Source organism: Neoarius graeffei, chromosome 6 (genome assembly GCF_027579695.1).
Source record: "Neoarius graeffei isolate fNeoGra1 chromosome 6, fNeoGra1.pri, whole genome shotgun sequence".
Lineage (NCBI taxonomy): Eukaryota > Metazoa > Chordata > Actinopteri > Siluriformes > Ariidae > Neoarius > Neoarius graeffei.
Window position 1 is genome coordinate 96,330,514 of NC_083574.1, and position 21,362 is coordinate 96,351,875.

General features: G+C 42.8%; 1 protein-coding gene across 1 annotated transcript in view; it reads left to right on the forward strand.

Moving 5' to 3' along the window:
- Window positions 1-21,362, forward strand: part of dnaaf4 (dynein axonemal assembly factor 4) — a 43,801-nt gene that overhangs the window by 6,211 nt on the left and 16,228 nt on the right. The window contains exons 2-4 of the mRNA XM_060924206.1: window positions 8,165-8,312; window positions 8,405-8,535; window positions 17,610-17,835. Coding sequence (XP_060780189.1) covers window positions 8,165-8,312; window positions 8,405-8,535; window positions 17,610-17,835 — 505 coding nt within the window. The remainder of the gene's footprint in view (window positions 1-8,164; window positions 8,313-8,404; window positions 8,536-17,609; window positions 17,836-21,362) is intronic.

A 21,362-nucleotide genomic window follows, 5' to 3' on the forward strand; every position in this document is an offset into this window, starting at 1 on the left:
ATCTGATGTCATATATGTGTCATATATGACCAGTAAATGTGAAAACTTAAGTGTCATCCATATTGGGTAAGCTCAGCCACCAATGGGGTAAGTTGAGCCAGTGGCTCAACTTGCCCCACATCTAATGGCTCGTCTTACCCCATGGCCACCATTTTGTAGAAAAATGCTAATAAAGGGGATTAGGCTAATCAAAATTATTTTTATTAGCATTCATATCATAGCTTAGAAAGCCACTAACTTAACCCTAATGTGTCTAAATATTATTCTACTTTTGTCTTCTCTAAATCATCTTCACTGTGGACAAACATGGAATTGACTTAGAAAGCACAAAAACACATTTTTATAAATATCTCCCTCACCTAGTTTGACATGTGGTGCTCCTCTCCACAAGTGTAAGTAAATGGTCCCGCCCCCCTTTGAATGTGGTCACATGGTCACATTTGTTTACTGTTTCTTAGAAACAGGGGGTGGCTCATCTTACCCCCTGGCTCATCTTACCCCGCTCTCCCCTACCGTTCAAAAGTTTGGGGTCACTTTGAAATGTCCTTATTTTTGAAAGAAAAGCACTGTTCTTTTCAATGAAGGTCACTTTAAACTAATCAGAAATCCACTCTATACATTGCTAATGTGGTAAATGACTATTCTAGCTGCAAATGTCTGGTTTTCGGTGCAATATCTCCATAGGTGTATAGAGGCCCATTTCCAGCAACTCTCACTCCAGTGTTCTAATGGTACAATGTGTTTGCTCATTGCCTCAGAAGGCTAATGGATGATTAGAAAACCCTTGTACAATCATGTTAGCACAGCTGAAAACAGTTGAGCTCTTTAGAGAAGCTATAAAACTGACCTTCCTTTGAGCAGATTGAGTTTCTGGAGCATCACATTTGTGGGGTCGATTAAATGCTCAAAATGGCCAGAAAAATGTCTTGACTATATTTTCTATTCATTTTACAACTTATGGTGGGAAATAAAAGTGTGACTTTTCATGGAAAACACAAAATTGTCTGGGTGACCCCAAACTTTTGAACGGTAGTGTGGATATATCAGTCACATACAGTACTGTCTCAAGTAAAAGTCTTCAACACATATACGTAAAGAAATGCTGTCGACCAAAAATGGCTTAAAAGTAATTAAATGAAATGTTTCAACATTAAAAAAGAATATAAACAGTAATCAGTAAGCCATAATAAATGAAACAGTCAGTATTTGGTGTGAGACGAAATTCCATCCATCTCATCTTATCTCATTATCTGTAGCCACTTTATCCTGTTCTACAGGGTCGCAGGCAAGCTGGAGCCTATCCCAGCTGACTACGGGTGAAAGGCGGGGTACACCCTGGACAAGTCGCCAGGTCATCACAGGGCCGACACATAGACACAGACAACCATTCACACTCACATTCACACCTACGCTCAATTTAGAGTCACCAGTTAACCTAGAGACGAAATTCCCTTTGCTTTAAAAAAATAAATAAATAAATAAATAGTAGTCTCAGGCGGGCGGCACGGTGGTGTAGTGGTTAGCGCTGTCGCCTCACAGCAAGAAGGTCCTGGGTTCGAACCCCGTGGCCGGCGAGGGCCTTTCTGTGTGGAGTTTGCATGTTCTCCCCGTGTCCGCGTGGGTTTCCTCTGGGTGCTCCGGTTTCCCCCACAGTCCAAAGACATGCAGGTTAGGTTAACTGGTGACTCTAAATTGAGCGTAGGTGTGAATGTGAGTGTGAATGGTTGTCTGTGTCTATGTGTCAGCCGTGTGATGACCTGGCGACTTGTCCAGGGTGTACCCCGCCTTTCGCCCGTAGTCAGCTGGGATAGGCTCCAGCTTGCCTGCGACCCTGTAGAAGGATAAAGCAGCTAGAGATAATGAGATGAGATGAGTAGTCTCAGGTCCAGTGAGTGCAGTTTTATAACCAGAGCCAGCCACCGTTCTTCTGGACACTTTGACTGTCACACTCGCGTCTTCATTTTGCACCATAATTTTTGCCTTTATTATGTTTTCTTTTTCAATCTGAAAAGTTGGTTCTTTTAATATGTGGAATATGCTGCTCAGATATAAACATCAATAAAGTCAGAGTCCCTCACTGACACTTCAGTCTGTGACATTAAAGCTAGACCGCCTTTCAGATTTTTCACATTTAGGCCATCAAAAGAATTTTCCCCGACATGTAATTATTTTTGTTTAGTGACTGAAAGCTACTGAATTCGAATCACAGACTTCCAATTTTATTCATTTTTTTTTTAACAGAACAATTAATGAATTTATCTCCACGTGGCCCTAAATTCTCCGCTATTTTTTCCTGCTTCACCATGACCCGATACAAGATACTAGGTACATCATGCATCACATCACATCACATCACATCACGTGTTGGGCTTTCCCTGTTCACGCAAAGCATTGTGGGATACGAATTTAAAGCAGGAGAGAAAAATGGAGGGCGTGAGTGTGCGAATGAAACGTGAAAGACCGACTACAGTAACGGAAAGAAAGCAAGAAGAAAAGACGTTATGTTATATACGAAGGAAAGGAAACACAGGAAAAGCACCTCGGTGTGATCAGCTGTTCGTTTAGCGACAGAATGATGGAACTGTCAGTGCACGCTCAAAGGAAACCTGTAGATGGCAGTACTGCGACACTGTGGATGCCAGCTGCCGTAAAACCCAAAAGAAGAAGAAGAAGGTAAACCTGCGCATGCGCACACGGACTTCCTCTGTCTGCTTGACTGCGTAAAGCGAGCGATTTCATGCACATTATTTGCTTTAATCCCTTCAAATTAAATAACTTCCCAGCCACAGAATGGCCCGATATTTTGTGAGATATTACAGAAATAAACATATATCACAGTGACCACATTTCAGACGGAACTAAATTTCACCGATTTTATGAAATCGAAAGGCCGTCTACTTTTAATGCATTTCGTCTCTGAACTGCGATTTTTGCGCATTCATGGTCATGTCATGCATCTTCATTCTGTGGTCCACGGGGACGGTCTGTGATGTCTTGCAGGCCTCTCCACACTGATGCAGGGTCGTTGGCTGAAAACCTCAATGTAGCTTCTCTTAGCTATTCTGCTTTACTTAGTCATTAGTTTCTGGCCTGTTTATAGATCACTTGCAACCACGTGATCAAAATGTGCGACATCATGAGCGTCCGCAGTGATGGTGTATATACAAAGCAACTCGGATGGTAGCCGCTGAAAGCGTGTCTCTAAACAACGCTGAATTTTCTTAGTATTACTACGATTTGAACGCTTGAGCAAAGAGTCGATACAAAGAGAAGATAGTGTCGGTTTTGACCCATATTATTTAATAAAGTCAAACTTTTCTGAAGATAAGACGCTTTTATTGATCATCGAGTACCCAGATATCGCGTTCTATCTGGTTTGGCTGCCAAATCAAGTCTGACCTCGGACGAAATATAGCCCATTTTCTATTGTTTCTATCGTATAATTTTGCTGGCGCTCCTAGAAGTGAAACGATAATACACGTGTTAAAACGACCGAGTGAACCACGACAAGACAGAACGCTCATTTTATAGCAAAATTCTAGCAACATGAAATAAAATTCTTCCATGATATTATCGAGAACGCTTCTGAATCTCACCTGAGATAAAATGATTACTGCAAACACGAGCTGTTTTGGTTTGAGCCTCTGTCAGATCAGCCCTGCCGATGTTGTTCAGCCGTGCGCGTCTCCTCTCCGTACTAAGCCTCAGAGTTTCCTCGCCCTCTTTCCAAATCATGGATGGAATTCTAAAAAAATCGGAACGTGCCACGGTCACGAGTACTGCTGTGACCACGACCATATACAGCACAAAGATATGGCAGAGCTAAAAGAACGCTTAAAGCAGTGGAAAAACAAAGAGAGTCACGCAGCGTGACTATGTTCTGTATGGAATGTCGCTTGACCTCGCGTTTGTATCTCCATCAACATGGCCGACATCCGGGTTTCTATTTTGCTTTGACGTCATTTACAAGTCAAGGATACCGAGACCTGTCCCCGCTTCCGTAGGCATTCTCCTTGGCCTGTCTGAGTCTGGATGTGAACCATGGTTTATTATTATTGTATGTGCAGTAGGTCTTCACAGAAGTTGTCACAGTTTGCTTTTCCATAGCTCGCGGTGCTAAGGGAAGGCACGTCAGTTACGTCGCTGTATACGTCATTACGTCGTTGTATACGTCAGTTATGTCGCTACGTTTGCATAAACCTTGGCGTGAATATCGAAGCAAAAACAACACGGAAGCAGCAGCAACAACAACAATAATAATAATGGATGACTTCGCGTTTGTACAGCTGCTGCCTCTCGTTGCTTAAAAATGGCGATCTTTCGCGGTCTTGCTATTGTTGTTGGTCTTAACAACTCCGCCCCCCCCACTGACGTAAGCGGTTCTTTCCTCTGGCCCAGCAGAGAGTTGGTGCTAGCCTGGAACCGGTTTTTCTGGCCCCAGAGCCAGTTCTTTGTCAGTGGAAACAGAAAACCCGGTTCCAAACTAAGCACTGGCCCCGAACCAGACCTGGAACTGCTTTGGTGGAAAAGGGGCAACAGTATCTGTTGGTTCGACCAAGTTGTCAGTTGCTGCTTCAAAAACAGTCCAGTCAAAACAGTCTTGCAGTTGCAGTTCGTGTTTTGCCTCACTGGTGCATTTCTTCACAGGTTTTGCAGATTTTAATTTCTGCCTGTAGGTTGGGATGAGATGGACGACGCAATGATCAGAGCCCCAATGCTGCACAGGGAACAGAGCGAGATGCTTTCTTTGGAGTTGTGTAGCAGTGATCCAGGATGCTATTATCCCTGGTGGGACAATTACTATGCTGTATATATTTTGATAGTAAAGCGTTTAATTTTGACCTGTTCAAGTCCCTAAGAATTATAAAAAGTGCGTCTGTGTTCCTAGCTCAGTAACATTACAGGTATTTAGCAGACGCTCTTATCTAGATCGACGTATAACAGAGCAGCCTAGGGAGTTGGTGCCTTTTTCAAGGGCATCTCAGTCATTCCTACTAGTCTAGGGAATTGAACCAATGACTTTTTGGTCTCAAAGCCACTTCTCTAACCATTAGGCCATGGCTTCCCCCATCAGCCATACTGGCCTGGGGTGGGATGTAAAGATGAAAGAGGAAAACGCCCACAGAGAATAAAATGGCTTGTAATTATGAAACAGTAACTCCAAATTCGGGCTGCAGTATTTACGAATCACTGTGACATCTGTACACCAACCTTCATTGATGTCGAAGCAAATCCGCAGCCTTTTCTTTTTCCCTGATAGCTTTACTACGTGATCTGCTCAGTATAAGTGAAAACCCAGGAGAAGTTGACCACCATCGGGGATTGAATCACAGAGCCACGTTTCAGTCAAACAGATTACTTCTGTAATATCTGGGAAGTTATTTAATTTGAGGGGATTCAAGCAAATAATGTGCATGAAATCGCTCGCTTCGTGCAGACAGAGGAAGTCCGTGTGTGTGCGCATGCGCAGGTTTACCTCCTTCTTTTGGGTTTTACAGCAGCTGGCATCCACAGTGTTGCATTACTGCCATCTACAGGTTTCCCTTTGAGCGTGCACTGACAGTTCCGTCATTCTGTCGCTAAACGAACAGCTGATCACACCGAGGTGCTCGCTGAGCACCGATATTTATTAGTTTGGTCCTGCGTTTCCTTTCCTTCATATATAACATAACGTCTTTTCTTCTCGCTTTCTTTCTGTCACTGTCGGTCGTTGACGTTTCATTCACACACTCACCTCCATTTTTCTCTCCTGTTTCAAATTTGTATCCCACAATGCCTTGTGTGAACGGGGAAAGCCCACCACGTGATGTCATGCATGATGCAGTATCTTGTATCGGGTCATGGTGAAGCAGGAAAAAATAGCGGAGAATTTACGGCCACATGGAGATAAATTCATTAATTGTTGTATTTAAAAAAACTAATACAATCCGAAGTCTGTGATTTGAATTCAGTAGCTTTCAGTCACTAAAGAAAAATAATTAGGTGTCGGGAAAATTCTTTTGATGACCTACACTTGAAAAATCTGAGAGGCAGTCCTTTAAGAAAACTTCCTGTGTTTGTGAAGTTCGGTGAAAAGTTATCTGGAGTGAAGTGCCTGATGTTGAGAAGATCTTCTGTGGTGTGAGTGGTTGGGTTTGAATAGCCGGACAAACAAAATGCTCGAGAACGCAGTGGCACCATCTTGAATAAGAGTTTTTTTATGCATTTCTTTACATCTTTACATTTTCTTATTCAGACTTATTCTTACTGTGACTAGAGTCATGTTAGATAGATAGATAGATAGATAGATAGATAGATAGATAGATAGATAGAGTGGTGCTTGAAAGTTTGTGAACCCTTTAGAATGTTCTATATTTCTGCATAAATATGACCTAAAACATCATCAGATTTTCACACAAGTCCTAAAAGTAGATAAAGAGAACCCAGTTAAACAAATGAGACAAAAATATTATACTTGGTCATTTATTTATTGAGGAAAATGATCCAATATTACATATCTGTGAGTGGCAAAAGTATGTGAACCTTTGCTTTCAGTATCTGGTGTGACCCCCTTGTGCAGCAATAACTGCAACTAAACGTTTGCGGTAACTGTTGATCAGTCCTGCACACCGGATTGGAGGAATTTTAGCCCATTCCTCCGTACAGAACAGCTTCAACTCTGGGATGTTGGTGGGTTTCCTCACATGAACTGCTCGCTTCAGGTCCTTCCACAACATTTCCATTGGATTAAGGTCAGGACTTTGACTTGGCCATTCCAAAACATTAACTTTATTCTTCTTTAACCGTTCTTTGGTAGAACGACTTGTGCGCTTAGGGTCGTTGTCTTGCTGCATGACCCACCTTCTCTTGAGATTCAGTTCATGGACAGGTGTCCTGACATTTTCCTTTAGAATTCACTGGTATAATTCAGAATTCATTGTTCCATCAATGCTGGCAAGCCGTCCTGGCCCAGATGCAGCAAAACAGGCCCAAACCATGATACTACCACCACCATGTTTCACAGATGGGATAAGGTTCTTATGCTGGAATGCAGTGTTTTCCTTTCTCCGAACAGAACGCTCTTTATTTAAACCAAAAAGTTCTATTTTGGTCTCATCCGTCCAGAAAACATTTTTCCAATAGCCTTCTGGCTTGTCCACGTGCTCTTTAGCAAACTGCAGATGAGCAGCAATGTTCTTTTTGGAGAGCAGTGGCTTTCTCCTTGCAACCCTGCCATGCACACCATTGTTGTTCAGTGTTCTCCTGATGGTGGACTCATGAACATTAACATTAGCCAATGTGAGAGAGGCCTTCAGTTGCTTAGAAGTTACCCTGGGGTCCTTTGTGACCTCGCCGACTATTACACGCCTTGCTCTTGGAGTGATCTTTGTTGGTCGACCACTCCTGGGGAGGGTAACAATGGTCTTGAATTTCCTCCATTTGTACACAATCTGTCTGACTGTGGATTGATGGAGTCCAAACTCTTTAGAGATGGTTTTGTAACCTTTTCCAGCCTGATGAGCATCAACAACGCTTTTTCCGAGGTCCTCAGAAATCTCCTTTGTTCGTGCCATGATACACTTCCACAAACATGTGTTGTGAAGATCAGACTTTGATAGATCCCTGTTCCTTAAATAAAACAGGGTGCCCACTCACACCTGATTGTCATCTCATTGATTGAAAACTGCTAATCCTAGAGGTTCACATACTTTTGCCACTCACAGATATGTAATATTGGATCATTTTCCTCAATAAATAAATGACCAAGTATAATATTTTTGTCTCATTTGTTTAACTGGGTTCTCTTTATCTACTTTTAGGACTTGTGTGAAAATCTGATGATGTTTTAGGTCATATTTATGCAGAAATATAGAACATTCTAAAGGGTTCATAAACTTTCAAGCACCACTGTAGGTAGATAGATAGATGACATACTGTAAGTGATCCATGTAATTCTTTAACCGATAAAAATTATAATATTTAGCAAATTGCTGTGGTGTAAGAGGAATAAAACACTTCATCTTCCTCCATGTTAGTAAGAGCAGCTCTGCTTCATCACACCTACCCTTTGCTGATTATTTTCCTCTAACAGCAAGATACTGAGTGTTTTATTCCATACGCAAGGCTGACTCTTAAGCGAATCAAACATTACGATATTAACAGCGGCGTCTCTTTATTTCCTCAGGTCAGTTTCACGCCCTTTCTGTTCGAGGCCTTCTTCTTCGAGCCGATAGATGAAGAGAAGAGTGTGGCGAAAATCGGAAACGGCGTCGCGCTTTTCACGCTGCCCAAAAAGAAGCAAGGCCTCTGGGAGCAGCTCAGTGCAAACATCGGTGTGTGAAATTCGTTCTCACAACTCGACATGCGCAGGATCTGCTGTGATGTTAAACTTCATCTCCTTGTTTATTTTATGTCCATGTTCCAGAGAAAGACAAGCAGAGAGAGATTCGAGAAGGAGCCATCATGAAAACCCAGAATAAGGAGAAAGAGAAAGAGGACGCGAGAGCACGGAGGATTCAGGAGGAGAGGAATTTCACACTGCAGGCCATGATGAAGGTTGGAGAAGGGTCACAGTTATCTTATTAACTCACATTCTGGACGTCGCACAAAAATCAGACGTTTCTGTTCCTGTGTGATGTTACAGTGGGCACGTTGGTACAGCTGGGGGAGAAAATTAAGCCTTGGGTTGCTTTCAATCTTGTTACACTTTGCCAAAGTGGCTCTTGTTCTGTGCACGCTGTATTTATTGAGTAGAAGTGCTCATTTTTCAATCGCACAGAGACTGCTGCTTTTCAACCTGAAAAAATCAGGGATAGAAAATACGGACTGAAGAAAGAAAAACATTTCGTATATCACTGGCATGCAAAAGTTTGGGCACCCTTACTGAAAATGTCTGTTACTGTGAATAGTTATGGGTACGCTGACACTTGCACGATTCCGTGGCACGCATTGGCACGACTCGAGTCGTGCCAGTGCGCAAACTAGTCGTAAACTGGCGTGAAGTGTGCGTAAACCCGTCGTGACTGCGTGCCATGTCGGGACGAGAATTTTGAAATGTTCAGAATTTTGGTCACGACAAAATTTCGCGACCGGGTCGTGAACTATGCGCAAACTGTTCGTGATCTCGTCGTGAACTCGTCGGGACGATGCGGGAGGATGCGTGCCAGTGCATGGAAGTGCGCGCCATGCCACGACTGTCACGAACTGCCACGAATAGTTCACGAACAGCTCACGTCGAGTTCACGAGTGAACTCGCTGATCCTTTGCATCCTTCTGGGTATGATGGCCGGTTAGAGGCAGCAGCCCCTGCAGGTGTCGGTCAGTCCTCCATCCACCAGGGATCAGATCATGTGTGTCCGAGTCTTCGCGGTCCACTTCTGAAATTGCGTGTGGGTATCTGATGAGGATGAGGTTGTGCATGACACAGGCGTGCCCAAGTCGGCACGACACCGTCCGAATTGCGCAAACTCGTCGTGCCAATGCGGGAAGTGCGTAAACTATGCGCAAACTATGCGTGAACTCATTCCCACTGACACGGTCACGCATTGATGGCACGAGCAGTTCACGACTAGTTTACGCACTTCACGAACAGTTTGCGCATGGCACGAGCAGTTCACGACGAGTTCACGAGCAGTTCACGAGCAGTTCACGACTACTGCGCGACAGTGGCGCTCGCGTCGGTGCGGGGGTATATATAGGGCTTCCCGGACACTTCTCGCCATTCGCAATTTTTTTTCTTGTTTTAATGTCTTTTATTTTCTATTCCTTCATGACTTTTTTTTTTGGGGGGGGGGAGTTTCGTTTCTTTTATTTCAAAAATGGAACAACTGTGGATGCAGCTCATGAAGCTACTACCATTCTTTCTTGCCAAGGGACAGCACCAGCAGGGGACATGTAGTAATGTGACAGGTAGTCTCGCTGATCCTTTGCATCCTTCTGGGTATGATGGCCGGTTAGAGACAGCAGCCCCTGCAGGTGTCGGTCAGTCCTCCATCCACCAGGGATCAGATCATGTGTGTCCGGATCTTCGCGGTCCACTTCTGAAATTGTGTGTGGGTATCTGATGAGGATGAGGTTGTGCATGACACAGGCGTGCCCAAGTCGGCACGACACCGTCCGAATTGCGCAAACTCGTCGTGCCAATGCGGGAAGTGCGTAAACTATGCACAAACTATGCGTGAACTCGTCGTGCCAGTTCGTGAATGTGGACGGGCACGCATTCGTGAACTCGTCGTGAACTATGCGTGAACTAGTCGTGAACAGTGCGGGAGCCTCCCAGTTCGTGCCCCAAAATGACACGACTTGCCACGACAAAATCGTGGCCAAAAGTCGTGCAAGTGTCAGCCTAGGGTAAGTAAGCAGAAGATGAACTGATCACCAAAAGGCATAAAGGTAAAGACGATACATTTCTTTTCAGCGTTTTCTGCAAGATTTGTGTATTATTTTTGTTTTGTACAATTGGAGAGTGAAAAAAGAAAAGGAACACCATGTGAAAGTTTGGGCACCCCAATACATTTGAGTTCTCAGGTAACTTTTACCAAGCTTCCAGACCTTAATTAGCTTATTGAGCTGTAGCTTGTTCAAATTCTTCGTTAAGAAAGGTCAGATGATGCAGATTTCAAAGCTGTATAAATTCTCTGACTCCTCAAACTTGTCCCTAAAATCAACAGCCATGGGCTCCTCTAAGCAACTCCGTTGCATTCTGAATAATAAAATAATTGATGCTCACAGAGCAGGAGAAGGCTACAAGAACGTAGCAAAGTGTTTTCAGGTAGCCGTTTCCTCAGATTGTAATGTCATTAAGAAATGGCAGTTAACAGGAACAGTGGAGATCAAGGTGAGGTCTGGAAGATGAAGGAAACCTTCTGAAAGAACTGCTCGTTGGATTGCTAGAAAGGCAAATAAAAACCCCTGTTTGACTGCAAAAGACCTTCAGAAAGATTTAGCAGACCCTGGAGTGGTGGTGCACTGTTCTACTATGCAACGACACCTGAACAAATATGACCTTCATGGAAGAGTCATCAGAAGAAAACCTTTCCTGCGTCCGAGCCACAAAATTCAGCGTCTGAAGTTTGCAAATGAACATCTAAATAAGCCTGATGCATTTTGGAAACAAGTCCTGTGGACTGATGAAATCAAAATAGAACTTTTTGGCCACAATGTGCAAAGGTATGTTTGGAGAAAAAAGGGTGCCAAACTCCAGGAAAAGAACACCTCTCCAACTCTGAAGCATGGGTGTGGATCGATCATGCTTTGGGGTTGTGTTGCAGCCAGTGGCACAGGGCACATTTAATTGGTCGAGGGAAGCATGGATTCGAATAAATACCAGCAAACTCTGGAAGCAAACATCACACCATCTGTAAAAAAGTTGAAGTTAAAAAGAGGACGGGTCCTACAATAAGATGATGATCCAAAACACACCTCAAAATCTACAATGGAATACCTCAAGAGGCACAAGCTGAAGGTTTTGCCCGGGCCCTCACAGTCCCCTGACCTAAACATCATTGGAAATCTGTGGATAGATCTCAAAAGAGCAGTGCATGCAAGACAATCCAAGAAACTTGTAGAACTGGAAGCCTTTTGCAAGGACGAATGTGTGAAAATCCCCCAGGTAAGAACTGAAAGATTATTAGCTGGCTACAAAAAGTGTTTACAAGCTGTGATACTTGCCAAAGGGGGTGTTACTAGGTACTAACCATGCAGGGTGCCCAAACTTTTGCTTCAGACCCTTTTCCTTTTTTGTCATTTTGAAAATGTAAAAGATGAAAATAAAAAATTGTTTTTTCTTAAAATATAAAGGGAATGAGTCATCTTTAACTTTATGGCTTTTGGAGATCATTTCATCTTCAACTTGCTTAACTGTTCACAGTAACAGCAATTTTGACCAGGGGTGCCCAAACTTTTGCATACCACTGTATATCACTGCATCATATATTAGTTAATTAGGGTTAATCAGGATGGTGTAGTGGTTAGCACTGTTGCCTCATAGTAAGAAGGTTCTGGGTTCGAGTCCAGTGGCTTTTCTGTGTGGAGTTTGCATGTTCTCCTCTGGTTTCCCCCAAAGACATGCAGGTTAGGATAATTGGTGGCTCTAAATTGAATGTGAATGGTTGTGTGTCTCTGTTACCCATTTTCCACCAAATCAGTTCCAGGGCTGGTTCGGGGCCAGTGCTGGTGCTGGTTCACAACTCGTTCAACTTGCGAGCCAGCTGAGAACCAGTTTGCTTTTCCATAGCTCGGGGTGCTAAGGGGAGCCACGTCATTACGTCGCTGTATACGTCAGTTACGTTGCTGCGTTTGCATAAACCTTGGTGCGAATATCATTACCGAGATCATACTAATTCACTATTCTTAAATTCAAAATGTTTAAAATTCAGGGATATTATAGAATATAAAACTGCCTTAGTAATGTACAAAGTAAGGAATTATAAAGTACCAAGGAATATCCAAATAATGTTCTCGGATAGAGAGGGGGCTATAATTTTAGGGAGAAATTGAAATTTAAAACTCGCAGTGCTAGGACAACGTTAAAAATGTTCAGTATCTCTATTTGTGGAGTAAAGCTATGGAACAGTTTGAATGTGGAGCTCATGAAATGTACAACTATAAACCAGTTCAAAAAAAGCTATAAGGAACAGATCTTTATGAGGTATAGGGAGGAGGAATTACAATAACATGCTATTGATAATATAAGTGTATATATGTGGGTATGGGTACATATGGATATATTATATAAAAAATGAGTATTTGTGTGTGTGTGTGTAGATACAGTGCTGAGCGTAAATGAGTACACCCCCTTTTGAAAAGTAACATTTTAAACAATATCTCAATGAACACAAACAATTTCCAAAATGTGGACAAGACAAAGTTTAATATAACATCTGTTTAACTTATAACGGTTAAGTAAGGTTAATAATATAAACTTAGATTACACATTTTTTCAGTTTTACTCAAATTAGGGTGGTGCAAAAATGAGTACACCCCACAACAAAAACTACTCCATCTAGTACTTTGTATGGCCTCCATGATTTTTAATGACAGCACCAAGTCTTCTAGGCATGGAATGAACAAGTTGGCGACATTTTGCAACATCAATCTTTTTCCATTCTTCAACAACGACCTCTTTTAGTGACTGGATGCTGGATGGAGAGCGATGCTCAACTTGTCTCTTCAGAATTCCCCAAAGAAAATCATTTCTTTCCACCACAAAGGTGAAGGCTACAAGAAGATCAGCAAAGCTTTACTTATCAGTCAGAATACTGTAGCAAAAGTGGTACAAAAATTTAAGAAAGCTGGAACTGCAACCATCTCACAGAGACGTCCAGGTCGTCCACGGAAGTTAACACCTCGACAGGAGCGTCTTCTGATGAGAAGGGTTGAAGAAAATCGGCATGCAAGTTCACTGCAGTTATCTAAAGAAGTAGAAAGCCAAACTGGGGTGACTATTTCCCGTGACACAATACGGCGTACACTGCAGAGGAATGGCATGCATGGATGCCGTCCACGAAAGAAGCCTCTCCTAAAGCCCAGGCACAAAAAAGCCCGCCTAGAGTTTGCCAGGGCCCATGCTGACAAAGATGAAGACTACTGGGACTCTATACTCTGGAGTGATGAGACCAAGATAAATGTTTTTGGAACTGATGGCTTCAAAACTGTATGGCGTCGCAAAGGTGAGGAATACAAAGAAAAATGCCTGATGCCTACAGTGAAACATGGTGGTGGCAGTGTCCTTATGTGGGGCTGCATGAGTGCTGCTGGTGTCGGGGAGCTGCATTTCATTGACAGCATCATGAATTCACAGATGTATTGCTCTATACTGAAAGAGAAGATGCTACCATCACTCCGTGCTCTTGGTCGTTGTGCACTTTTCCAACATGACTAAACACACATCTAAGGCCAATGTTGGATTTCTGAAGAAGAACAGGGTGAAAGTGATTCAGTGGCCAAGTACGTCTCCTGATCTGAACCCAATCGAACACCTTTGGGGAATTCTGAAGAGACAAGTTGAGCATCACTCTCCATCCAGCGTCCAGTCACTAAAAGAGGTCGTTGTTGAAGAATGGAAAAAGATTGATGTTGCAAAATGTCGCCAACTTGTTCATTCCATGCCTAGAAGACTTGGTGCTGTCATTAAAAATCATGGAGGCCATACAAAGTACTAGATGTACAGTAGTAGTTTTTGTTGTGGGGTGTACTCATTTTTGCACCACCCCAATTTGAGTAAAACTGAATAAATGTGTAATCTAAGTTTATATTATTAACCTTACTTTCACGTTATAAGTTAAACAGATGTTATATTAAACTTTGTCTTGTCAACATTTTGGAAATTGTTTGTGTTCATTGAGATATTGTTTAAAATGTTACTTTTCAAAGGGGGTGCACTCATTTACGCTCAGCACTGTGTATATATATATAGTGTGTGTGTGTGTGTGTGTGTGTGTAGTGCATAATTGTATATAATATATAAGCATAATATGCATAATTATGATATGGGTGTCTGTGTACGTATGGATGTGTATAGTCGTAGGTATGTGTATATGTATGTACTGTATATATGTATTGTATGTGTGTATATATGCATAGCATAAGTATTTGTATATATATGATTTGATTTGGGCGATATTACACCATGTTGGTATGTCTTGGTATGTTGGTATGGTTTTTGTTGTTGTTGTTGATTTTGCTTTCTTTTGTATATATAGTTTATTATGGTGGAAAGTGATGTTTGATTAGCGGTGGTATCGAGGGTTAGGATTTGATAAGTTATTTACTTCTTCCTAATCCTTTCCGAACATTATTATGTTATTGCCTTGTGGCTACGCTATTCTGTTTATGACAATGTTTTGATGATTGCATTTTTTATTTTTATTTTTTGCTTTTTTGTTTGTTTTCATATCTTCTTTACTGTTCGGAATAAAGCAATCAATCAATCAATCAATCAATCAATCAATCAATCAATCAATATCGAAGCAACAACAACATGGAGAAGAAGAAGCAGCAACAACAACAACAATGGATGACTTCGCGTTTGTATAGCTGCGGCTTCTCGGCGCTTAAAAATGGCGACCTTTCGCGGTCTTGCGATTGTTGTTGGTCTTAACAATTCCCCCGCTGACGTAAGCAGTTCTTTCCTCTGGCCCAGCAGAGAGTTGGTGCTAGCCTGGAACCGGTTTTTCTGGCCCCAGAGACAGTTCTTTGTCAGTGGAAACAGAAAACCCGGTTCCAAACTAAGCACTGGCCCCGAACCAGCCCTGGAACTGATTTGGTGGAAAAGGGGCAAGAGTCAGCCCTGTGATGACCTGGCGACTTGTCCAGGGTGTACCCCGCCTCTCACCCGTAGTCAGCTGGGATAGGCTCCAGCTCGCCTGCGACCCTGTAGAACAGGATAAAGCGGCTAGAGATAATGAGATGAGAAAATGGCTTCCATACTCCATACATTATTCAGCAACACACAGAATAGCACTTGATCCAGCACACTCGACTATTCAGCGTTTTATTTTTTCTGATATCATGCTCTGAAGTATTGCCGATATTTTTGTTAATTCAATGCGCTGTCCTGTAAAGGAGATGGAACATGCCCACAGTTTGAAGGATAAGCTGACCAAGTGCTCACCCACTATACACGCAGCTCACTTTAATATAATTATCTCGTCTGTCCATGAGGCCGATGATCTGTTGTCATGGTGTGGCGTCCATCGTCCACAATTCAGTTAAACCGTATCTCCTCCGTCAGTTCTCCACGGATTTCCATTCTGGTTGTTTTGTTTGAAAGAACTCATCACGCCGCACAAAACTCCATTGTTGTTTTGTCAAACTTTTTGCTAACGAGTTACTAATTAGGCCAAATTAACGAATTTTCCAGAATTGTATCTCCTCTCTGATTTCTCATCTGATTTCAGTTCTGATTGATGTTTTGGGTCGATCTTCACTCGTGGAACAAAGCTTGGTCGTTTGTTTGTTGATTTTCTTGTAAACAAATTGTTTACAACTTTGTTTATTCGGTTAAATCGTGTCTCCTCCCTCCATCAGTTCTCGATGGATTTCAGTTCTGATTGTTTGATTTGAAAGAACTCGACCTTCTGCACAACACTTGCTCATTGCATTGTCAACTTTTTGCTAACAAATCAATAATCAGGTCAACTTCACACACTCCTTCTGACTAGAGCTGTATCTCCTCTCTCATTTATCATGCGAATTCAGTTCTGATGGATGTTTTGGGTCGATCTTCCGTCGGGGAACAAAATTTAGTCCTTCGTTGATGTTCCTGTTGTAAACAGTTTGTCGTGGAGGTTGGTCCTCTCTCTCTCACATCGTCACATTTCAGTTCTGGTTGATGTTTTGGTCGTCATGGTTGTTTTGACGGCAGGCCAGATGAGCGACTACGTCCTTGATGTTCTGGTTCTTAATTTTATTTATTAAACATAGAAACATAGTCTCTGATTAAGATGCCTCGTCATTTTGCAGCATGTTTCCTTGAAATTAATTTTCGCAGAATTTTCGCAAGGTCGGTTTAACCCAAGAACATTTGAGAAATTTGACAAGTACGAGGTGTGTCAGAAAAGAAACAGAACTGGGGTCACAAAATATTTACGTCAAATCCAAACTACAAGTTTTCCCCTTCGAAATAATCCCCCTCGAGTCTAACGCACTTTTCCGTCCTTCTCCGCCACTCCTGGAAGGATTCTCCCGGGTCCCCTTGATGCTTGATGACCCCCTTGAGCTTGGGGAAAAGGAAAAAATCACACAGGTCGAGTGAGTAAGGAGGTTGCTCCAGCACGGCGATGTTCTTCTCGGCAAGGAACTGCCTGGTGCTCAGGGCGTTGTGAGCTGGCGCGTTGTCGTGGTGAAGCAGCCACGAATTGTCCTGCCACAACTCTTCTCGCGCACTGAACCGAGCAAACGCCGCAGGATCTCTTTGTAGACATGCTGGTTGATTGTCTGGCTCTGTGGCAAGAACTCTATATGGACGATGCCCCTCACGTCGAAGAAACACACTAAAGGCCAATTTATGCTGACAACCCAGTCCTCGCAGATAGCGTCACAGACAGTGTCTGCGTAGCCCCCCCACCTTTGCAGACGCTCGGCGCGCACCTCCCAAAAATTGTGACCACCGCAGAAGCCTCGCAGACAGCGCCGCAGACAAGAGGGCTCTGATTGGTCCACTCTACATCCGCTGTACACGCACTTCCACTTCCCTACTTTCCCGGTTTGTTTTGTTTTCACGATCGGCATTTTTAAAAACGTTAGCGAAGATGGAGCAGCACGAAGAGCGGTTGATTGAGGAAGTACGTACATCTATATGACTCCAGTTCTAGTCATTATAAAAAAAAAAAAGTTCTAGTCATTATAAGTAACCGGAGGATAAACACTCCACTAACCACACCCACCAACTACTCCTAGCGACTTCGCGCCCCCTTGCGTTGTGGCGGTGAATAACATCGCGCACGCCTATTACTCCCCGCTCAACGATAAATTACAACTGTCTGCGAAAAGCTATCTGCGAAAGCCTTGTCGCAAGAGCATGCAGAGGCCTTAAGTCCTGTTACTTTTCTGATACACCTCGTATGTGTATTTTATTTTATTCTCATGTGAACAGGCTGTGGATTCGATGTACTTACTGTTTTGTGCAGATCGAGGACGAAGAGCGAACGAGAATCCAGAGGATGAAGGATGAAGTGTGTGCGAAAGCCCTAAAGGACCTGGAGGTCTGGAAAGAGAAGCAGAGGGAAGCAGAAGAGGAAGAAGAGGCTCGACGAAGGCTACAGGAAGCAGCCGCACAGGAAACGAAGCAAGTTCGTGAGCACGGAAAGACTGAGAAGGTTATAACACCTGCACGAAACCTGAGCAGAACTGAAGGTAAAATTAAAAAAAAGAAGATGATGTGATACTACAATACTCCATGGCGCTGTTAAATCCTGGATTCTCATTGGTCAGAAAGGGTTGATAAATTTTCTGACAGTACCAGCAGGTTTATGTGAATGTTCTAAGATGTTATCGTTTCTGTAGTAACCTCTTATTTGTACAGCAAATGCTCAACATTTAAAAAAACAAAACATTAAAGTTTATGGTGAAGTTTTCTTTAAGGAGATGTTCATTTTATTTGATTATTATTTATGGAAGGAGTCTCCAGTGTCAGCGCTTTGTAACAGTCCAAGGTAAAGCTGCTGAGTAACATGACGCTGCGATTAAGAGACGCTCGTGAGGAAGCGCCTGTTTATATGTTATGCTATAACGTAAATGAGAACGCGAACTAACTTTCGATATTACAACCCCGATTCCAAAAAAGTTGGGACAAAGTACAAATTGTAAATAAAAACGGAATGCAATAATTTACAAATCTCAAAAACTGATATTGTATTCACAATAGAACATAGACAACATATCAAATGTCGAAAGTGAGACATTTTGAAATTTCATGCCAAATATTGGCTCATTTGAAATTTCATGACAGCAACACATCTCAAAAAAGTTGGGACAGGGGCAATAAGAGGCTGGAAAAGTTAAAGGTACAAAAAAGGAACAGCTGGAGGACCAAATTGCAACTCATTAGGTCAATTGGCAATAGGTCATTAACATGACTGGGTATAAAAAGAGCATCTTGGAGTGGCAGCGGCTCTCAGAAGTAAAGATGGGAAGAGGATCACCAATCCCCCTAATTCTGCGCTGACAAATAGTGGAGCAATATCAGAAAGGAGTTCGACAGTGTAAAATTGAAAAGAGTTTGAACATATCATCATCTACAGTGCATAATATCATCAAAAGATTCAGAGAATCTGGAAGAATCTCTGTGCGTAAGGGTCAAGGCCGGAAAACCATACTGGGTGCCCGTGATCTTCGGGCCCTTAGACGGCACTGCATCACATACAGGCATGCTTCTGTATTGGAAATCACAAAATGGGCTCAGGAATATTTCCAGAGAACATTATCTGTGAACACAATTCACCGTGCCATCCGCCGTTGCCAGCTAAAACTCTATAGTTCAAAGAAGAAGCCGTATCTAAACATGATCCAGAAGCGCAGACGTCTTCTCTGGGCCAAGGCTCATTTAAAATGGACTGTGGCAAAGTGGAAAACTGTTCTGTGGTCAGACGAATCAAAATGTGAAGTTCTTTATGGAAATCAGGGACGCCGTGTCATTCGGACTAAAGAGGAGAAGGACGACCCGAGTTGTTATCAGCGCTCAGTTCAGAAGCCTGCATCTCTGATGGTATGGGGTTGCATTAGTGCGTGTGGCATGGGCAGCTTACACATCTGGAAAGACACCATCAATGCTGAAAGGTATATCCAGGTTCTAGAGCAACATATGCTCCCATCCAGACGACGTCTCTTTCAGGGAAGACCTTGCATTTTCCAACATGACAATGCCAAACCACATACTGCATCAATTACAGCATCATGGCTGCGTAGAAGAAGGGTCCGGGTACTGAACTGGCCAGCCTGCAGTCCAGATCTTTCACCCATAGAAAACATTTGGCGCATCATAAAACGGAAGATACGACAAAAAAGACCTAAGACAGTTGAGCAACTAGAATCCTACATTAGACAAGAATGGGTTAACATTCCTATCCCTAAACTTGAGCAACTTGTCTCCTCAGTCCCCAGACGTTTACAGACTGTTGTAAAGAGAAAAGGGGATGTCTCACAGTGGGAAACATGGCCTTGTCCCAACTTTTTTGAGATGTGTTGTTGTCATGAAATTTAAAATCACCTAATTTTTCTCTTTAAATGATGCATTTTCTCAGTTTAAACATTTGATATGTCATCTATGTTCTATTCTGAATAAAATATGGAATTTTGAAACTTCCACATCATTGCGTTCCGTTTTTATTTACAATTTGTACTTTGTCCCAACTTTTTTGGAATCGGGGTTGTAAATCTAGCTCATCTCATCTCATCTCATCTCATCTCATTATCTCTAGCCGCTTTATCCTTCTACAGGGTCGCAGGCAAGCTGGAGCCTATCCCAGCTGACTACGGGCGAAAGGCGGGGTACACCCTGGACAAGTCGCCAGGTCATCACAGGTGTAAATCTAGCTGTGAATGGATAAAAAAGTATGACGTGTGTGTGTGTGTGTGTGTGTGTGTGTGTGTGTGTGTGTGTGTGTGTGTGTGTGTGTGTGTTTTTTTTTAAATTAAATTCGCACAAGTGTGAACAATTCACGAAGATTTACGAAGACCTAGTGAAACCATCTCCGACTATTTTCGCAGTTTAGAGTCCAATGCACGGTCAAGATACCTTCAGAAAGTTGCTCTTTGCGATGGGATAGATCCTTACACGCTTGTAAAGAAGGATTTTTCCTATCTACGAGTTGGAAAATGATCCATCTGTTGAGTTCCCAGACATCTCAAACTGTAGTCGGGTCACTAAACCTCGAGTCCGAGTCCAGTCTCGAGCCCCCAGTGTTCAAGTCCGAGTCATTAAAGAAAATTTCTAGTCGAGTCTGAGAACAAGACTCCACCCGCACCATGTGACGGTGTCTGTTGCTGCTTTTATGTGAAAGCGTCTCTGCTGCTGTGTCGGACTAACGTTCCTGCTCGACTGCCCCGTTTTAGTTAACAGGCTACAGATAAAAAGCTTGTTCATCGCTTAGCAAGCCCCGCCCACTATCAACAGGGCAAATAACATGAGAGAGGGTTAACACTAGCGAGTTCATCGCTCAGCAAGCAAGCCCCGCCCACTATCAACAGAGCAATGAACATAGCGTGTCACTTCCTTCTCTGGGCGGAGTCTCGCCAAATGACGATTGAAGTTCGAGGTTGTCCCCGTCGTCTCCTCGATAGTTCTTCTACATATGGAACACGTAGCAGTGCATTTTTTTCCTCCCACTGCATGAGAAGTCTGTATAAGCAAAGCGGACAATCCTAGCGGCGTTCTCTCCAGGCATTTTAGCGCCATTAACATTAGTTTGTTCCTGAACATGACGTATGAGCAGGTGAATGTGCATTCTCTTGCACAAAATTAAATATCTTGTGCCAAATTATTATGGCATGTTACAAAAAATAAAGAAAAAATCCGAGTCCGAATGCAGTTCGTGCACGAGTCCTGGACTACGTTCAGACTGCACCCTGAAACGACCCATATCCGATTTTTTTGCCCATATGCGACCTGTATGCGATTTGTTATTGACAATCTGAACGACACAGATCCGATTTTTTTCACATGCGACCCAGGCCGCTTGGATATGTGGTCCTAATTCCGATGCATATCCGTTATTTTCACATGCAACTGCAGTCTGACCGGACAGGTCGCATTCATGCGACCGACATGTCATCAACAAGAGACAAACGTCACTATTCTGCGTTGGCTAATCCCGCCTCTTTGGTGGAAAACAACAACATTTGTACAGTTTTCAGAATTTAAATAGACTTTTTTATAGAATTGA